The sequence below is a fragment of the Ochotona curzoniae genome, unplaced genomic scaffold, assembly GCF_017591425.1.
Source record: "Ochotona curzoniae isolate NIBS_2020 unplaced genomic scaffold, NIBS_Ocur_1.0 contig_21, whole genome shotgun sequence".
In the NCBI taxonomy this organism is placed as follows: Eukaryota; Metazoa; Chordata; class Mammalia; order Lagomorpha; family Ochotonidae; genus Ochotona; species Ochotona curzoniae.
The window spans coordinates 2,865,861-2,887,388 of NW_024465322.1; the positions used below are offsets into that span (position 1 = coordinate 2,865,861).

Consider the following 21,528-nt stretch of genomic DNA (forward strand, 5'->3'; position numbering starts at 1 on the left):
GTCTCTCCCCACCCCATCCTAATGCACACTTTTTATTTATAGCCACATAAACAGAAGAACACAGTTTGAAAACCCTGTCGTGGAAGCAAAAAGGAAGTTACAGCAGCATAACATGCCCCACACAGAGCTGGGACCAAAGCCTCTGCAGGCCCCAGGTTTCCGAGGTAAGGTACTATGTTGGCATGCACTGTCTGTCTAGCGGTCTGCTGGCCCAAATATGCCCATAGCTTGAACCGTTTTGAAATACCGATTTGCATTTTCCCTAGTCCGTTTATCACCTTGAACTGGGTGTTGGTTTCGTGGGTAAGCGAATGCATTTAGTAGCCGTGGCTTGAGTTAAATCCCCCTGGTGCCCTGTAAGAATTTACAACACATTGGCTGGCAGAGATGAATGGGTTCTGACAGTGGGACTGGAAGCTGCAGAGACGGGTCAAGTTTGCCCTTGAGATACCAAGCCCAAGAATGAGGACATGTTCTTCTCTGTGACAGCAGGCACCTCCTCATCAACATTGCCCAGATTCAAATCCTTCCGCCCCCACGCTGCCCGGGAGAGATCGCGCAGCGTGAATGACTTGTCCAACTATCGCCGCTACCCCGCGGGGAGATCCTGGCCCCTCGGTATGTCCCAGGGCTGCTTGCTGCACCTGCCCACAGCTCAGACTCACGGAGTGGGAGGAGTCGGTGCACAGATGTTCACATCTAGAGAATGAAAACACATGAGAGGCTTTGCTTGCTGACGGTGTTCACGCCTGCCCACTATAGCACACGGCTCAGTGAATGTAAAGGGTTCCAATTGGAAACATCACTGTCATAATCGATGCCTATGGGATTAGATTCTGATTTTTCCCTCTTTAAAAAAAATTTAAAAGTCAAATTAACAGAGAGAGAGTGGGAAAGCTCTTCTATCCACTGATTCACTCCAACCACAATGGCCGGAGCTGAGCTGACCCAAAGTGCCAGGAGCCAGTAGCATTTTCTGGGTCTCTCATGCAGGTGCAGGATCCCAAGGCTTTGAGCTGTTCTCGACTGCTTTCCCAGGCCCACAAGCAGGGAGCTGGATGGGAAGTGAGGCAGCCAGGACACAAACCAGCAACCATATGGGATCCTGGTGCATGCAAGGCGAGGACTTCAGCACTAGGCTATTGCGCCAGGCCCTTCCCTCTTTTTCAAAAAGCTATATGTGAACATGTAATGAGCCAGATACATGGAAAACTCCATTATAATGACTCATTTCTTTATTGTGTGCTTCTTACATGTGACCCAAAATGTAACAGCAGAAGTGTCTTATGGAACACTTAACTCAGTTATCAAGTTTGGCTGTGACAAGTATCAAATTGGATCAGCCAAGAAGTAGCAACTTTAAAAAAAAGTCCATCTTTTCCAGATGGAATCTGAAGCAGATATTAATTCTGTTTGAAGGTACAACCAGTACCTTTAAAACATTTGATATGTTTGAAAATAGGTTGACCATAGATCATTGGTAGAAAAGCATATGATTTAAGAAAGTAGCGTGCAGACTGAATGGGTGGGGGCAAAGTTTTCTTTGAGTGATTTAGGCATTTGACTAGTACATGTCAACTGCTGTGGCAATCTGTGTTACCTTTACATTCATAGCTATCTAAAAACAGTGACTTGCCTTTTGCTCACACTTTAGAGTGCACTGGACAGTGGGGTTATTAAAAATCTGCGTGTCTGGTTATTTTATGACGCCTCACAATAGAGGAGGGTAAACAAAAAAGTTAACTCAGTCCCACATCCTGGTTCTCTTTTCCAACAACTAACTGGGCCTATGATTATGTCGTCACATGCTCCCCAGCCCCTTTTTTGTGATATCCATACATGTTAAAATGTTGCGTTCCTACACACTTTTAAAACAGCAGCAAGTCCAGGTCCGTGTTCTTCCCCCTGTCCCTGGAGCAGGACAGGCATGCCCACCTGGCCCCAAGCAAGTGTTTCACAACAGAAGTGTCCATGCAGCTGCATCTGGGTGACCTTGACCCCCCCATCCTCTGCCTTCTACCTGGAGGCTCTGGCTTGCTGTGGATTGAGCCCCATTTAAGTGTAAGAAGGTTCATGGTTGCATGGAAACATGGACTTGGCAAAAAGTCTGTCTCTGAACCAACAAGCTCTTTTTTTTTTTTCTTTGCCTGGATGCCTTGGACTTCTCCCTATACATGTAGGACTTTCTAATTGCCTCTGCTGCGATCACCACCTGCTGGGCTAACCATGCAGGACCTCACCCCTAAGCCTGCGATTGCTACTCTCTCTGAAGCTCTTCTTTAGTCTGAGACTCACCTTAAATGTGCTTTTTCTTTTCTAACTTATACGGGTCAACCTAGAAAAGCCACTGTTCACCCGGGATGCCTCCCAGTTGAAAGGAACGTTCCTCAGTACCACCCTCAAGAAGAGCAACATGGGGTTCGGGTTCACCATCATCGGCGGAGACGAGCCCGATGAGTTTCTGCAGGTGAAAAGTGTGATTCCTGACGGGCCTGCCGCACAGGATGGGAAAATGGAAACAGGTGAGTCTCCGGGATTATTTCACAGCATCTCTTCTCTCACTGCAAATTCAAGGGGGCTTCAGAAATATTCATGGAACAATGGGCATTGTGGGGCAACACATAAAACTGCCACTTGGGATGCCAGCATGCCACATGGCAGTGCCAAGTTCATCTTCCAGCTACACTGCTTTAGACCTAACTCCCTGCTGTTGCACACGCTGGAAGGGAGTTGCAAGTGATGGCTAAGTACTTGAGTTTTTGCCTCACACACGGGAGGCTGGAGCGGAATTCTGAACTCCTGGTCCACGTTGACCTAGTCCAGCCCTGACTATTGTGACTGTTTTGGGAGTGAGCTAATAGATGGAAAATTCTCTCTCCTCTCTTCTCTCTTTCCCTCTCCCTTTGTTGCTCTGTCATTACAATAAATTAGTAAATATTTGTTACGTGCTTAGAAAGTTCACATCACCTTTTAACCTCATTTTCCATGAACATTTTTGAAGTCCCCTTGTATAAGGAGTGTCTTTTTCCCTTTACTTAAATATAAGAGGTTACTGTACTTGGAGAGAATCGTACGTTCTTCTCCCTACCAACTTTAGGATTATCAGGTTGAAGTTACTTGGAAACGACTTTGACAATCATTTTGGCTCATTTTCAACACATCCCTCTTTGCCAAGCTCAATGGACTCTTGAAGTTGACACTTTTTCAATTTATCACCAGACCTTCTTCTTCGGCTTGTGATGAACATTTCACACTTCTAACTTATATGCTGTCAGTGACTTTTTTTAAACTCTATATTAATCTTGTAATATTCTCATGCTAGACTGCCCAGGTTGGACATTTAAATATTCATGCCCCTGCATTTAAATATGCAGGCTCGTCTTTAAATTTTCATGGGGAAAATTTTAAAATGGCATGAGTTTTTCCATGTCCCTATGCAGGGCTTCAATATGTGGGGGCATTTTTTTTAGTCCTTACAAATTAATTTTCATATACAATTACTTGGATGTCTGTTCAAATTATAATTGAAATTAATTTCACATAGAAATACAGAAGCCAATTGTTGAAGGGCAGGAAAATATGAAATATGAAAAGTTCCCAGAGAAGAAGAAAAAGTAATGAGCTCTGATTTCACAGTCTTATATTAAATTCTTCTACCTGGCCCATGACCTTGGATGAATCCTATAACTTATTAATTTCCTTGACTGAAAAAAAAACGAAGAAATTAAATGCTGATTCAAGAATGTAGCAATTTTACCCAAGTTAGAAAGAATGTTGAAAGTAGTAACTCTTTCTCCAGAGAAGTGTAATCTATCATCACTTTCACATTTTTCTAACAGTGTTTTAATTTGCAGTATTCACTTTCTCAAGTCAGTAGGTCCCAGTACTTACTTATACAGATTAGAGAATTTGCTGGGAAAAGTCCTGCCGTATTTATGACCGATGTATTCATGAAGCACTCATCCATGACTTTTCAAGTGGTTTGCATAAGGAGAGACAACATAACATTGAGGTCTTCCAACATTTTTCATTTTCAGTATTGTCAATGCTGTGTAGTTTCTGTATGAATAACTTTTTTTTCCCAGGTGCTCTTACGTGTCTGTTTGTCCCTGCCACTCACTGGTTTGTAATTATGCCGACAATAAATGTCCCATTTCCTTCAAAGTTGAGATCATTTCAAAACCAACTCATCGCTTTTGCCAGTACTGCTGTTATAAAATAACATGAAATGTGCATAATTTTCTAGGGGAGCGAAAGAGTGTCCTAAGGTACTGTTTCTTTGGTAAAAGCTACTAGTCATCCACAATTTCATATTGCCTCAAAACATCACAAATAGCAAATGACTGCATTAGAAACATGTCCTTGCCTATAATTAGCATAAAGGGAAATGATAGGATTCATTCTATTGAGAGTAGAAACATTCCGCCAAACTTTCGTACTCCAGTGAAATATTTGCAAGTCCAATTCCTTTTGTCATCTCTGACCCAACAACACATCCTTTCGTGTTTGAAAACTGGAAAAGACGTCCTTTGGCGTCAACTTTTAAAAACGAAGTGAAAGTGTGTATATGACAAACCATTTTCCTTTCTTACTCATTTCACTAATCTGATTCAAGAACGAAGTCACGTAGAATTTAGGAGGTCTTCCTCATTGAGGATCGTCATACAACAGGTCCTAACAGAAAGAAATGAACCAGGGATTTCATTCTGTTGACCAGTTGCTATTTAGTCCTCTATCTACACATGGAACAAGTGCTTGTTCAACACCAGGGCCAATGTTGGAAGCTGCCTGATCTGACTCTCAAATAATTTACCCATAATTGGGGCCTCAGCCACATAATCAAGTAAAAATAATGCCATATGACAAGTGTGAAACAACCAAAAAATTGACTCCAAGGTAAGCAACAGAAATTTTGGAAAAGAAACGTACATTGCCAATTGTGTAATAATATTGGGACTTGTCATTGTGATAACATGTTAAGCTACATGCAAATATATTTCCGTGACAATGCCACAGGCTCTGCCAGTGAGAATGACTCTTCAGTTCAGCTGAGCAAATATTTAATGATTTTCTCGTGTGCCAGGCTTCTGCTGGTTCCTAGAAAGACAAAGAGATGGATGTTGGTGTTCTCAATACAGTTACAATATAGGAATGAGTGGCATGCTAACAAATTTGTATATCGGTGAATTTTTTTTAAAAAATGCATACAGAAATGATAAGTACAAAAATAGCAGACAGAAAAGGAAAGATGGCATCTGTCGGAAGGTACTGAAGGAAGGTCTGCTGGGGAAAATGATGGTTTGAGAGAGTTTGAGATGATGAATGAACATTCCAGGGTGGAGAGGAGAGGAAGGCAGAATTGCAAAGACATGGCCATGGAACTACCTGGAGGAAGTCTTCTGTGCCATCACAGTTGTCACTAGCACGTCACCTTCAGTGGGTGTGTATGCTCAAGTACTGAAAAAAACATTTTTTTGATGTTTGCTAGTAGCAATGCTTATTAACAAGGTGGCTCCCCATTGAAACAAGAGTAAATTAGCTTTCTCGTTTTGGGTTGATATTTTTAGAACAAGCACATGTTGGGCTGGAAATTATTTTCCTCTTTTGTAGTGACTTCCTATGTAAAATAAGCCCCAATGAACAAAAACAATAAACAACCGTAAAAGGCGAATCCTGAATGCTTAAAAGATACACAAATCTCTTTTGACGTCAAATTAAGCGTGAACATGTTTTCATCAACTTTGCTAGTTCCAGACAGTCTCTCAAGTTGAGCAAAGAAATATCCATGGCTTGTGGGGGCACAAACTAAAATCTGTACCCGAAAACTGACCCGCAGAGAATCCAGTGTGTGTGTTATCTTTCTCATACAAATAAACGAACACATTAGAATGACTCAATTTAAAGTGTTTTGATCTAGCAAGACACGTAGATTCAGATTCACTGTAGGTGCTTTTCTAAGCAGCCGGCTCATAGAGCATCACTTTTGCCTCTGAAAACATTTCTGTACTTTTGGTGCCTCCAGAACACTTTCATCTACTTAAAAAGGTAGAAAATACAACTTCCTAGCAGCTGACCAATATTAGCATCCCTAATAGGGAAGAAATAAATACCGTGGTTTCTTGTCAGTAAAACACACCTAGTGAGTTGCTAATGTTTGTCGTTGCTGGCGATGCGTGACTTAAGGACATGACTCGGTGAGCACATACGGTCCACTCTTCTCCAAGGAGGATGTAGAATAAGTGATGTACATCTCACCATGGACAAAGGACTTGATTTCAGCCACAAACCAAACCACTTGGGAGGATGCAGACCATTTGTTGTACCAATTCTGAAAAATCAGTAACTCATCTGGTTCTCATCTTTGTAACCCAGATGCCATCATGGTGCTTTGCTTTTTCTCATCTCCTTCTCTTCTGCCTTTGCTTTACATGCTCTTCTGATGTTCTTAGGCACCCTTCATTTAAATGCATATTCTTGACAAAAAGCTCACTTCAGAAGGGGTGACTCTAAACATCTTATTCTGATTCTATTGTGATCCAGAAGAAAAAAAATATTATAGTTGTACTTTGGCACAAATATAGAAAGTTTGTCCATTTTACATAGTTACCTAGTTTTCATACTGGTATCCATTTACCTGAGTTACACTGTAATTGAAGGAATCATATTTGTTACTGTTTTAAAGGTTAAAAAAATGTACCTTAAGCCTGTGGAAATCAGAGCAGATCTATGTACTTTTATCTACAATATTTTTAAATTATTCTACACAAAATGTTTCTATTAATTCACAATACGGGGTCACTGGCCCACTTAGGCGCTAACAGAGAAAGTAGGTAGGGTCCCAACTCAGTCTGACAGCAGTGCTCAGAATGGTGCTAGATAGTATGACAACAGAGAAATTGTAGCACAGTGCCCTTGCGGCACAAAATTGGCATTTAAGACTCAGAAGGTTATTATTTAAACTTGATGGAAATTGATTGGAAAGTATAAGGTTAACATTTTTGATTTTATACTTATTCTTTAGAGTGGAGGTTGGTCATCAGTATATTAGTGAACAGTGTTCAGATTAAGGTAGACAAATAAGACATGAGCTCGTGCTCTGAATGCACTGAAATTTTAATCATTTTAAAATTTGGGTCCAGAATCAACAATGTTCTTGCTTACAGATGAACCACAAAATTACAAATTTCTGCAAAGATTTGTCTGACCTCTCTGGTTTGCTACGGGGTCAAATTCTGACATTCTACCACACTCATCCCTTGACTAATGGAATGGAGCCTTTGGTTCATTAGGGAACAGTCTAATTTTTATAAAAGACATTTCTTTTTACTCCCCCCTCTCTTAGATGAATTGTAAACTCGTGCTGCTATCCTTCCTATTCTCTCTCTCTCTCTCTCTCTCTCTCTCTCTCTCTCTCTCTCTTACACACACACACACACACACACACACACACTCTTTCTCTCTCTCTCTCTCCTGACTCTAAGCTCCTTGACACCTGCCTGGACCTGCCTCTGACTTGGTTACTAATAAATCCCCAAGCCTTGGATCACGACCAGGGATATGGTGACACTCCTTGGCTGACTGAGCAAGGAAATAAATCTTTCTATGCAGCACCGAGTTCCTGACATGGATTCCCATGGAGGCACACGATTGGCTTTGCAATCACGAATTCTTCTTTAATTATTTATGTTCCTCAGAGACGATTATTGATGACTTTTCTGGGACTTAACAAAACTTCTCATCAAGATAGTTATTTAAGACATAAAACATGAAATCACTGCTTTTTTTTAAAAAAAAGTCCTTATTCTGCAATCCAGTAAATAAATGAAAGAAATCATTTTCGATGTAAAAGAAGTAGTGAAAACTCTCACAAATGTGGTGCCGCCTTGAAGACTGGTAGTTGAATTGTGGACATTCCAACGTGTGTGTGTGTGTGTCGATGAAAACTTGGTTGGGTTCCATTTAGATCTGCCATTGGATTCTTTTTTTTTTTTTAATTTTTATTTTAAATTTTGAATCTGCGCCATCAGATTCTAATCCCTGTTTGCTAAACACATTTCAAGACAGTAAGATTTCCTTTTTTTTTTTAATGACACTTTGACGTAGAGACCCACTCCAAAATCTTGAGTCACAATAAACAAAAAGAAAAATAGGAAGAGGACAGATTGTCCAGGAAATGCATGAAGTGAGGTAAAGGTTTAAGAAAAACTTCCTGAATTAAATATTTCTATAGGATGTTAGTACACATCTGTACAAACTGCCCTAAGAGACCCATGACTGGTTGAATTGTAGATCGCAAAACAGACACTTCTGTATCCTCATCCACTGGCGTGTGCAAATGAAACACATCTTTCATTTCTTCAGCTCACGCTTAGATCTTAGCTCATGATTATTCATCTCTTACCCTTCTACATGAAGAAATTTAACTGAAGTCATCAGGAGACACATTACCAAGCAAACCTTTGCGGATACGTGTAATTCTGCTGGATTTTTTTTTTTTTTTTTGCAAGCTGTCAGAGAAATTAGAGATGGAGTGCACTGGAGTCTGCAAAGCTCAGAACTGCTGCAGCTGCAGAAGCATCCTCCTTGCATCCAATGTAATTGATGTGCCTCTCACATGCCCCAGCATGCGCAGACAAAGCACACACAGTCAGTCTCAAGTGCCATCATCAAATTCCCTCCTTCGCTGGCAAAACCAACTCTGTAAGGTGGATTTCCCATGTCTTCATGAGGACAGCTATTGTAAGACAGGGGAAAAAGAAATTTCCACTCTTTATGAGGTATTGATCAAAAGAGTGGAAACGTAGTTTTGGGAACCACAGTTAATCACCTAGAACGGCCCTTCTCTATACCATCGTCTTTGTAGCCCTTCTCTTCCTCTTTCAAACGATAGTCCTTCCATTTATCACTCTTGCTTCTCACTGTATGTCTTTCCTGTTTTCTCATCTGAACACAGAGCAGGGAGGGGAAGGGTGCAGGAGATATATATATTTTTTTTTCCTATGAGAGAATGAAAATTTTGTGTGGGGGGGGAAAAAAAGGACTACTAAAACTTAAAACTCCTATATCCCTAAATGTAATAGGAAGCATTTATTGTATTTTTAATCACAGTGATTAAACATACTATGTAGCAACACTGGCATTTTCTAAGACCAGTCTCTCAAGAATTTATAGAAAATTATAATTCCAAAGGAGTTAATGTGTATGTGTGTGTGTTGGAGCTACGGGAGAAAGAGCTGGAGTTAGAAGCATCCTTCTTGTGTGCAGGGAACATTCCTGGAAAACAAGATGCCAGACCTCTCCGCTCATTGACACTTGCCTATAGGCTCCTTGAGTGGCGACAGGTGCAATCTCAGAGTTTACAAAGTAGAACCTCAAGTACAAAGTAAAAGATATAAAATGAATCTCAGTGTTTATCATCAAGGCCTGAGTCCTCGAGAGAGGTTTTTTTTTTTTTTTTTAACAAAACAAAAAGGTCATTTTTCCCTTGGAAACAAAAAATAACCACCTGTCATTTCCTATGGAAAAGGTGACATTTTTCTCTGAAAAGGAGACATTTGGCCCAGAGGCAAATGGAGGTAGTTCCTAGGATTGCCTGACAATGAGTTTATGTAAGAGCAAGACAAGATGCTATGTCTGTGGCAGAAATGACATTTTCTTCCCTACTCAGAGTTGCAAATTCTAAAATGTAGAAAACTTGGGATTTCGGCAGTTGTTCTGCCCTCTTCATGTCGTGTGCGGTGGCATTCTTAATGAATGCTAAAAGTACCTGCCGTGGCTGACACAAGGAGAAGTTGTACACAGACAGCAGGCTGGAGTTGTGAGCCTGAACTAAAGGTCCGAGAAATCTGATTTCTTTCACTGCCTGATACTGCTCTACTTTGCAGCGCACCTAGCTTGCACCTTGCTGCATGGCATCAGAATTCCCATCTGTTAGTAACTATTCAAAATAGTTACATCTATTCATTCCTTCATTTATTCAGCATCTTGTAAGGGGATTCTGGGTAGTACTTTTCATAGACTTAGCTCTTAAGCCCCCACACCTCTCAGAGTCCTACTGCTGGACTGCCCTACCACAATCGAGCCCTCCACTCCTGCCCTCGTTCACGTGAGCAGAGGCTGCAGAGGAAAGGGAAGAGCATCTTCAGGGCAGTTCTCTTTCTGTGAGATGCTGTGTTTGGGTCCAAGAGGTGATGCTATTATCTCTCTAGGAAAGCAAGGAACGTTTACCAACCCCTTTTCAGCGCAAGTGGGTGGGAATGCTACCAAGGAATTACTCACTGACGTTGCCTTCATGAAGGGGAGATGGTAGCTGGCTTGCACACTGGACACTGGACATCAGCACAGGTCAATCAGAATAGGAAAGAAGGGAATTGGAGAAAAATTCCAGCACTGACAGAAGACCCAGCAATGAAGGCAGTGTGAAACTCAGAATTTGGCATGGCAAGGCTATGCAAGGTTTTTGGTTGGTTGGTTGGTTTTATGATTGAAATGACTGCAGACCCGACCCTGGCTTGCACCACCCATGTTCTCTAATCTCTCAAGTTGGCTGCCTACAAGTCAAGGAACATTTAGCTTTCACTCAGACTGGGCAGTGCTCCAACAAGGCAAGAACGTTTGGAAAATGAAAGGTTACTGGTCTAAAGAAAAAGGCGCACAGATGCATCCAGTCCCTGGATCCCTGCCATTTCAGTGGACAGGGACTATCCTTCAGCATTGGAAACAGAACACAACATGGAAAAGAATGCAACTCAATCAGCTAACATAAAGACACGCCTTACTTTCTGTCCCTGACATGGCTGGAATAACTACACTTGAATGAACAGAGTTCCCAGCTCAAGACTCACAGTTCTAGCCCATGCTAGGAGGACAAAGGACAAGAGATTTACATCAAGTTTGCATGTAATATTTTAATGAAGGTATCTATATTAGAGCCAGAAGTGACTTAAGAGTCTTCCCATTATTGCAACTGTGTGGGAAATGAAATGAGGGTAGTAACTGGAGGAAAGAGAACTGCTCTCACTTTTCGTATGCCTTCCCCATTCCTGTGCATGCTCACCTAGTGTCCTCCACACACCAGGTGTCAGACCTTGGGGATCCACAGAAAATCAGGTGTGCGCCTGTAAAGGGACATTTGAAGAAGCGAAGCAGTAGAGGACTGTGTGCAAGTTGCAATGACACCTGGAGACTCATGTTAAGAGAGATGTGTGCAGCCAGCTGAGAGAACATAGAGCAGCAGGTCTCTGCCAAGAAAATGGATGGTTGGAAAGCCCAGGAAAGATTTTACAGAAAAAGTGTGATTCACACAGTACCCCAGAGAAAGATTAAGAGGTTTTTAAGCATTCTTAACTTTGTGTATAAACGTGCAGGCATCCACATATTCGGCAGGCACTTGCTAAGAGCCAGGAGCTAAACCATCATGTAGGTCTCACCTTAAAAGATGAAGACAGTCTGCTTGCAAGCCTCCGAATCCAAGGCACAATGAGAACCGTGAAGCTGTCTGTTACACCAGGAGCCTGAAGCAGCCAAAAGAGAAAAGAGAAATAGGAGTTGAGCTGTAAGGTCGCTGGAAACTTAATGGAGCATGGGAGTAACATGAGCCAATGTGCAGTGGCCAAAATGATTTTGATCAAAAAGTAATTCTGGGATCATTGAAGAAAGAAAGCATGGGGAAAGGGAGAAACAGAAATCAGAAGAGAAGATGAGAAATGCAAAGGATCACTTATTTCCAGTTTCCTGTCCAGACCCACCCCTTCTGAGACCCTCTATGAACCACATCACTGAGGCTTCTTTGCCCTGTACCTTCCTGTTGGGCCCATCGGTAAGAGGCGCCATGGAACCCGTGGGTAGATGGGCCCATCAGTAAGAGGCGCCATGGAACCCATGGGTAGATGGGCCCATCAGTAAGAGGCGCCATGGAACCCATGGGTAGATAAGAGGTGCGAGTACTTAGTGATTTTGTTCCTCTGCTGCCAGGTACTAAGTGCTGGCCATTCACCTATTGGAAGCCTTGGCTCCAACTGTGGGAGAAGAAAGAGGGAAAGAAATGACAGATATCTTGGCAGTGGGGTCAGAGTTCCTTCTCATCTAAGTAGATGAAACAAGTAAAGAAGTAGTCAAGTTTGCTTGCCTGTTTGTGTTTCAAGCTGAACAAGCGTGTGGATGTTGATGTCCTTGACGTAGAAGAAGGAAGGGTATCGTGGAGCTTTGATGCCATTAGAAGCTTTAAATATATTTTTTAAAGATTTATTTGTTTATCAAAAGGTTGCTTTAAAAAGAGAGCCAGAATTGCTGGTTCACTTCTCAAATGGTCACAGTTTCCATATTGGTGCAGGGGCCTAAGGAATTCCATAGAACGAATTCTGGAACATAGAAAATTGACTGAACTACTTGGTCTACGGTGTCATTAAGTGGGATTTAGGATAGGTCTCTGAGGATCCTCATTGCCAACTACACATCCCAGAAAAGTACTTCATTTACTTTGAAGCATGGAACACGTGAAGGAGTTTAAGGGGCTGGTGCTGTAGTAAAATGGATCAAGCCGTACCACTTGTAATAACAGAGTCTGTTAATAGTGCCAGTTGAGATCCCGGCAGCTCACAGCTGATGTGCCTGGGAAACAGTGGAAGATGGCCCTAGTGCTTGGGCCTCTGCACTTGGAAGGAGACCCACACCAGACCAGCTCCCTCTGGGCACTGGGGCCATTTGAGGAGTGAACCAGTAGATGGAAGATCTTTCTCTGTTTCTGCCTCTCTTTCTACATATAACTCTGCATTTCAAATAAATAAATCTAGAAGAAAAAAAGTGACCCTAAGAGTAAAAGTGACCTAAGGCCACCGTTTGTCTCAGGACAACATAGAACACAGGAACATCTTTGACGTTTTTAAGCCAATCCATACATATCGGGTGTTTTTCAATTTGAAAAAAAAAAAAAGAATGGGTGAATGTCTTTAACTTACATACAGAGATAAGAAATGAGGTCCTCATATTTTATTAGAGAAGTTAATTATACAGAGAGAGCCACTGAAGGTCAGTCCTGAGAATTGGCTTTGTAACTCATGTGTTAGACTCAGGTGTGGTCGACCTTTTTTGCCAATGAACTTCCGGGCTTAAAGTTAGGGAAAAGAGTGACTGTGATCTTACATTCTAAAATATCTCAATATGCCAATTTTCCCATTTTAACCTACTGTGCTGAGGTATATCCTTACTTTTAAGGAATCATGACGTAGAGGCTGATGGATAATCGTTGCTCAGAACTGACAGCAAGACGCTGTTGGCATTTTGCCATGCATACTCTCCTTGGTGCATAGAGTAGCACTTCTTAAGAAACTCACTGGGGGGAACCTTCACCTGCAGCAGGCAACAATAAAGCAACAATACATGAAATATGATTCAACATTAAGGAGAGCTTCTTTTTGTGAGATACGAAAGAGTGGGAATACGGGGATCAATATTCACTAGCCATTTTATGCAGCATTGTTCCATTCCAAAAGGGTTGAATGTTCCTAGAAAACAAAACAAGATGTGTTTGGTCATTTGGGAAAACGGAAAGCCAATAATTCAGATATGAATCTTTATGAGTAGCTCCGAACGCTTTCAGGAAAGCAACTTCATTGTTCCTCAGGAAGTTATAGGTGAAGCAAGAGTGGGGAATCTATTCATTCATTACACTGTTTGTAAGCAAAAGAGAAACACATTTGGCAAAGCTCCAGAAACGTGGGATTTAGCAGTCCTGGGGCCTGGATACTTGATTGCCCATCTGCTTGCCTTATAGACTTTATAAAACCTGCAGATTTAGCACTAGAGACTCATTCTGGGATGGCAGTTCAAGTTCTGCTCAAATCCTTAGCAACGACTTTTCTTCTTTGTCTAGTCAAATTCCTCCTTGGCTTGCGACAGCGTTAATCATGACATCTTACAGAACTTTGTTTAGCTTAATTGAGAGAACCTGCTGAAACAAAGACAAAGAGACACAATTTCCCACTTCCCAGTGGTAAGGTAGAATCCGCAAAAGTTCATTATTGAGAAGCTAATAGATGAAGATTCTTTGAGCAGCTCTGTGTTGTGATATGTAAGCAAGGGCTTACCAAAGTTCTGTTTCTTGCCAGCTAGAAGCAAGGCGTCTTCTCTGAACAGAACATTTACACCACTTGGAATTCATTTCCAAGTCAAAGAACTCAGACTGTTTAAATAGTTCTCCTTTAATGCTTTCGATGTCAAGGAGAACAGACCCAGGACCTAGGTGCCTCTGTATCAACACCAAAACTCAGTGCAACTTATGGCATATGAGTATCTACCAAGTTTCAATAATGGACTGAAACTTAATGAAAGTAAAAAGAATATACAAGCTTTTACCTATTGCTTGAGATGCACCTTGGAAAAGGTGAAGAGTGAGAGCTTTACATCTGACAGCGTTTCTACCTCAAGTAATAGCTATAGAGGACTAAACACACACACACTCACACACACACACACTTTGTAAAATGTAACAGATATGGTCATCACTCTTTGTCACTCATAACATCGATGGGCAGCTAAGACACTTCTCTGTGGACGTCCTGGGACATATGTGTGGCAGTGCTGAAACCTCAAGACTTCCGATGTGACAAAAGGTCTTCTCTGATGGCTGGGGCAGTAAGGAATCTTCCATCATGGGAAGGGTTAAAAGAAGAATATTTTTGGATTGCGCCAATAGAAGTATCAGAAATTGTTGAAGCAAAGCAAAATTGATATTGAAACATAAGAAGTAGGGCCTTGGCACTGTGCATAGCAGAGCCACCATCTGCAATGCCTGCCTTCCATATGGGAACCAGTTCGAATCCTTGTTACTCCACTTGTACCATAGCTCCCTGCTCATGGCCTAAGAAAGGCACCAAAAAATTGGCCCAGTTACTTGGGCCCCTGCCGCTCACATGGGAGATCCAGATGAAGTTCCTGGCTCCTGGCCCCAGTCTGGCCAGTTCTATTATTGTTGTCATCTAGAGGATAAACCAGCAATGGAAGATCTCTCTCACTTACTTGCGCGCTCTCTCTCTCTCTCTCTTCTTCTTCTTCTTCTCTCTGTAACTCTTTGAAAAGATATAGATCTTTTAAAAAGAAACAGATAGCCACAACTTCTTCCAGCAAATGAACACTTTGCGCTTATACCTAAAAATTAACACTAAAGATAGAAACTTATAAAATAAAAGCAAATAAAGGCCTAAATGATATTGAAACAGAGAAGTAAGGAAAAAAAAAAAACTCCCTGATTTTTGAAGGCTTAATTTCTTAGCCTCTTAGTATGCATTTAGTTCTTATTTGAACAGTTTCCAGTTCTGAGTAAAATAGAATCTGAATTTATTGCCTGAGAATGGTAATATCCTTTAAAACCAGTTTCTGGCATAATGTGTAGCCCATAATTACTGATGTGTGTCTGTGAGCTTTGTAATTTATCTGGACTCAATGAACTAGCAGTAACGTCCTGATCCATGCTTGGAGCTCCAAGGAGGAACCTGGTACGGATAGCATGACTAAAATCTTTTAAAGGATAGTAGCGATTGCAACAAATAAAAGGAATAACAGGATCTATGAATTCTATCATCAACTTTTATTTCTACTGAGAAATGACAATGCTGTCATACAGTGTGATTCATGCTGGTCGAGTTAGCCCTGTCATCCTCGGTAAGCAATGTCTTTCATTGAATACTTACTCCATGAACTTGCATGAAAGCAAGATTCAACACCGTGAATTCCAAGCGGAAAAACAATACAACATGGTCATCTGAGCACCTGCAAGCTCATCTCCTTGCACACATAAATGAGAGATGACATTATGTCTCGGTGCTTTCCATCTCTGACATCATAGTAAAAGCCAGTTTTGAATCACCAACGTCGGTTTAACCCGTCTTCCTGGGGGGTATTCTATCTCATGCCCAAATAAGCAAGCTGGATGAAGTCCATCTGTGATAGATGGGTATGCACAACAATTAGCTCTGGAGATCCATGCCCTATTCTCGAATAAACAGCCACCATCAATCAAGTACCATCTAACAGAATTCAAATACAAGTGCCAACCAAGGCACGGTCAGCTAATTTTATGATTTCTAATGAATATGTATACCAGAGAGTACATAGTCAAAAGGATAATAAGTAGCAACATAAAATGCTTAATTATCCTGGAGCTCGACTTGGGCATACTACACAATTACTATAATTGGTTGAAAATTTTAAAAAGAACCCTCGTTAAAGTAACCGAGCAAGAAAACAATAAACTGAAAAACAGTACTCAGACTGAGGCTCAGAGGGCATGTGTGGGCCAGCTGCTTGTTCACACCGCTATTCTTACTGCCAGAGCTCCTTCCAAAGTTCCAAAGCACTGTATGACTGTTCCCCGTGTTAACTCACGGGCAGTTCATGTTGTGGCTGAAGTCCATCACCCTTCTCAGCTATCTCTCCCTTACCCTCTTCCTGTCCTGAGAGCATGATAAACTCCAGCAAATTCTGTGCTCTACAATCTTTCCTCCTTCTGTGTAAGACCCAAGCACCACCACGGTGACGCACATGACAAGGGCTGCCATTTCCAAGGTGCTTCTTGTACTGATAGCTACTCCCTGTGGTCCATGACAAGACCTGAGCTATTTTTATATAGAAAATGAATTTGCCACATTAGTCCTTTTTAGTCCTATACTTAGTAATTTCCTAACTTTTCCCCTATAATGTAACTTCCTAGCCTTACTGGACAGGTTTAAACCATCATGATTATATCCACGATCATGACAAAGGAGACATCAGTAAACACTTAACACTGCATTCAATTAATATGTTATTACAAAGTGCATGACTTCAAGAATATCCATAACACAGAATGTCCATAGCAGCATTGTTCATTTTGAGAATGTGGTTCCTAAGTTAACCCAGTTTTTTTCTACTGGGCTAATGTCATTTAATGCTGTGTGCTATTATTTGAAGTATTGTCTGAGGACTAGGTACTTATAAAATCACTCCTTCATTACAGACAAAGCACCAGATATTTGTAAGGTGATTAATAGTGTAAAAACATTAAGTTGTACTAATCATTTTATTACAAATGGCGCGCGAGATGTCTCAGAGTGAATAACTTAATATGGGCAAATTTAATTTAGGATAGCTCAAGTCTATTTTACTCAAGTCTCAAGAGTATCAATAGCTTATGTCTTATAGCACATCACTTTCTTCATTACTTTATTTTAGATTGTAAATGTCAACAGAAGAACTTCAATCTCTATAAAAGCAAAACAAGCATGTGAAATTTTTTCCTATCTCTGAAAAATATTGCTTGGTAAATTAAGATATATCCTGAACTATGGAAGACAAAATATTGTACCGCCATCGTGCACAAAACTACACCAGCATTAGTATTTCCTGTCCCACTGAACTTCTGAGATATGTTTTTGCACCCATAGATGAGTGCAGGGAGGAGGGCGAGTTTAGTGCCTCATCTAGGATGTCTGCATTGCACACTGGAGTGCCTAGGTTTGATTCCCAGCTCTGCCTCTCGACTCGTTTCTTCTTGTTGCAGGCACTGAAAAACAATTGCAATGATTCAGGTAACTGGGTTCCTGATGCCTAAATGGGAAACCGGGATTGCATCTCTGGCTCCCAGCTCTAATTCCAGTCCAGCTGTGACTTTCCCACATATCTGAGAAGTGACTCGGAAGTGAATCAGAGCTTGCTCCTTAGCTCTTGTATGAATTTTTATCTCTCTCTCTCTTTCTGCCTACCAGGATTTTTTTAAGGAACACCTATTCTATACTAATATATCAAAAACAAACATATGTTTATTTTTGTGTGTTATACACATACTTAGATTTTAATATTTTGTACTAACATCTGTGTTAACATCTATCTTAAGTTGTGAGTCAATGTTTGAAGTTTTGACAATCACGTTGAGGAGTTTAATTTTTTATGGCATTAAGTCTCAGTTTTCTATTTTTTAAATAATCACTTATCAGAATGTATCCACTGGCAGCTGTCCTCCATGATGGAACGATTGTATATGATAATTTTTCATAGGTCAACTCACTCATACCCACTACAGGAACTGAATGTTTCTGCTAACATAGGAAGTTTAGGTTCAATGTTGCTCCGGTTTGAAGGAGACATGGCTTCTGATTTTGTTTGCTTAAACCCTAAAGTCAAAACTTAATGGGACTAGGAGGATGGAGACTTCATCGAACTGTAGTGTTCGGAGATGGACTCAGTTGAGAGATACTTGGGATCCTGAGGGCATGGATGTAAAAGGTAGCTTTGTCTAGAAGAAACTTATTTTTAATCGATTAGAATGTGAGTGATAGAAACAAATATATTTTTAATAGAAGGCTAAAGATCTAAGTTAGAAGAATCATAAGTTCCTAGAAGCACTAAGATGCATGTCCCATAAAAGGACCACATGTTATCATTTCTAGGTAATAGGAAGATGTTATACCTGCTTTGGCCAAATTCAACAGCTTCCCCTCATCAAGACTCCTTTGTCTTTGTTTATCCTAGCCAGTCATCATGGGATCTTCAACCATTTGTGGTTATGGAAAAATTTAATCCTATACACAAGTAGGAAAAAATATTACGTTCAGTTTCCATATACCCATTACCCAAGTTATCAACTGTTTGCCAGTTTAGGATGCTTCCTTCTTCCTCAGTTTAAATTCATTAAGTTTATCTCAAATCCTATGCTTACTGAGGAAATCCCCCTTCTTTCCTGCACCGCCACTGCCCAGTTATTTTTAGTTCGAATTTGACCCAGGACCTTTCTGGCATCCACTAAAATAATACCACTGCTTCACAGTTATCTGATGATGTGCTTCGTGTTACTACAGTCGAGATTAAGGTCCCTAGGTAGTCATGGAGCTTCCTTATGTAGAACCACTTCTACCGCCACAGTAGGTGACAATGCAATAGGTGACACATGAATACAAGTGAACTCCATGAACTACATTTATACTGCTTAACAAAACCACTGTAGCTTTGAGATTGTAGTAAATGGTGGCACTTCACGGTCACACGTTCCTTTTCAAAGTCATTGGCCAAAGAATCAGTAACAATTCTTCATTTTTCTATTATTTCTTTTCCTAATTAACAATTTACAGAATAGTAATACAGGCTACAATTTGTAAAATAGTCTTACGCATGCAAATAAAATTAGCATTGGATATAAAATAATCTGAAAGTATAGAATTGACAGACCCATGTAAGTGCCCTTTCTTTTTCTTGATTCAATGTACTCTGCCTAATGACAGAAATTATGAAAATCAAATCACATTTGATTTTTCCTGAATTTATTTTATTGCCCTGAAAATAGTACTAATGGTAGCTTAAAACTTTTGAATCTGAATTGGACATGTGTCTCTATTCATGTGACTATTTTATGTAGGATTTAAAACTCTTTGGTGAAAATATTCAGAAACATCTTACATGCATACAACTTGGTTCTTGGTCTTAATTTGCAAGTATTATACAAATATTCTTAAAACATTCTTAAAATAACATTCTTAACATAAATATTCTTAAAATATTATTTAAAAAATATTCTTAAAAAATAGTACGGTGATTTGGTGCGAAAAATGAGTGTATAAAACCATAATTTTATATCCCAGGAAATCATGTGCCTCATAGTAGCATTTTACCAATAAACTCCATTAATATTTGGCAGTCAAGTCCATCTTTGCTTTAAATGACTTGATGACGGTTTCCCAAAAAAGAATGCTCTAGATAGCACATTATTTGATGCCCATAGTTGGAATATGGACAAGAAACCATTGTCGACTGGTGAGGCAGTAGCCAAGTGAAAATGGCTTTAAACTGAAGAAACAAAAAGCATATTGGAAGTACTGTTATTTCAGATGCCACCCTCTAAGAAAAGTATACCATGCAAGCCATTTGCTGCCATGTGACGTGCTTTTACTTGAATGCATCATTCACAGGAATTATGATTAAAGGGGGTTGGATGAGGAAATAAGGGAAAATCCAGCCGAGGCTTGTGGCACTTACAAGGACCTGCAAATTAGCCTTTCCCTTCACTCAAGAGAGTAGGCTTTCAAACCTTTCCCAGTGGTGAGGTGGGACTACATTAGCACATCCACTTCCACTCACTTCAACAAACATGCGTGGTCTTCTCTTTGTTGCCACACCAGGATACTTGCGATGGCTGTTTTCACACTTTCAGATTCAATATGTCAAAAGTGAGATTTTTTTTTTCTCCCCAATCTGAGCAAATGTGAGTTCTCTGAAAGGTCAGGTAATTCAACGTGAAGGGAGGTTGGCAAATAGTTACATCGCATCGTTTCTGTTTCTTCCTTTACATTTCATTGATTTATAAGTGATTTAAAAATGTATTCCAGATTTAAAACAGTGTTTTGATCTCAGATCCACAATTTCTGAATATTGAAATGACTACATCTAGCAAACTGCAATGCTTAAAAATTGGGGGGAAAGTTACAGGGTGAATGGGAATTAAAGAGAATGTTTCTTTCTCATGTAGACACTTCCAGGGAAAATACCAAAGGCAGGGGGCATTCCATTCCCTTCTGATATCCTTGGTTTTTTGTTTGTTTGTTTGGGTTTTTTGTTGTTGTTGTTCAAAGGGAGTTGGAGCTCCTGGAAAAGGGACTGCAGATTCTGAGATGGTGACCAATCCCTAAGGATATATTTTGTTGTTATTGCCAGGTTAAATGCAAAAAAATTAAAAGGGAGAGGGAGGAAGAAGAAAGAGAGAGAGAATATGAATTGTCCATCCACTGGTTCACAGCCCAAATGGTCAGGATGGGACCACACCAAAGCCAGGAGCCTGGGACTTCATCTGGGTCACCCACAAGAGGGGCAGGGACTCGAGCACTTTGGTCATCTTCTGTTACTTTACCAAGCATATTAACATGGAGCCGGATCAGAAGCAGAGTAGCTGGGACTCTAAATTGGCACTCAGTGGGATCTGATTGGGTAAGAGAGTAAGCCATGAAGCCATCAGCTCCTTCCATGGATACTCTTCATGACTGACTGATGACTCAGTACAGTGCAAGTGAGACCAGGCACTTACCTTTGGCCTCAGTCCTGGAGAGTCGGACACATTCTCCGCTCAGCCCCTCGGAGTTTCCTGTTCATCAGCACCGACAGTACCCAGAGTTATCTCTGTGCAGATAGGGTGAGAAATAACATTCAGCTGATGATCAATGACCAGGCAATGACCAGCTCATGATAGCAGCAGCACTAGAGTTGTTTCTCAAAGGACAAGCTTTGGGAAGACAGAGGTACATTCCAAAAGGAGAAAAGAAGCCAGGATGGCTAAAAGCAAAGAAATGTTTAGAGGTTTTAACTTGTCTGGTTCCTCTACAGTGCTTGACAGTTCCAGGGTAAAACAGCTTAAGGACCTTGTGCAAAGGGTGCCAAGCTTCTGATGGCAAGAGGTCATCAGTAGGGAAGCAGCGCTGTGACAAGGGAGTTAGGTTGCTTCCAGGAATGCAAGCATCCCATATTGATGCCAGTTTGAATTCCAGCTGTTCCATTCATCTAAACATTCCTCTATAT

At 40.8% G+C, this 21,528-nt stretch overlaps 1 protein-coding gene across 1 annotated transcript in view; it reads left to right on the top strand.

Moving 5' to 3' along the window:
• Window positions 1-21,528, top strand: part of MAGI2 (membrane associated guanylate kinase, WW and PDZ domain containing 2) — a 783,782-nt gene that overhangs the window by 600,710 nt on the left and 161,544 nt on the right. Inside the window, exons 8-9 of the mRNA XM_040971367.1 lie at window positions 43-164; window positions 2,340-2,522. Of these exons, the coding sequence (XP_040827301.1) occupies window positions 43-164; window positions 2,340-2,522 (305 nt within the window). The remainder of the gene's footprint in view (window positions 1-42; window positions 165-2,339; window positions 2,523-21,528) is intronic.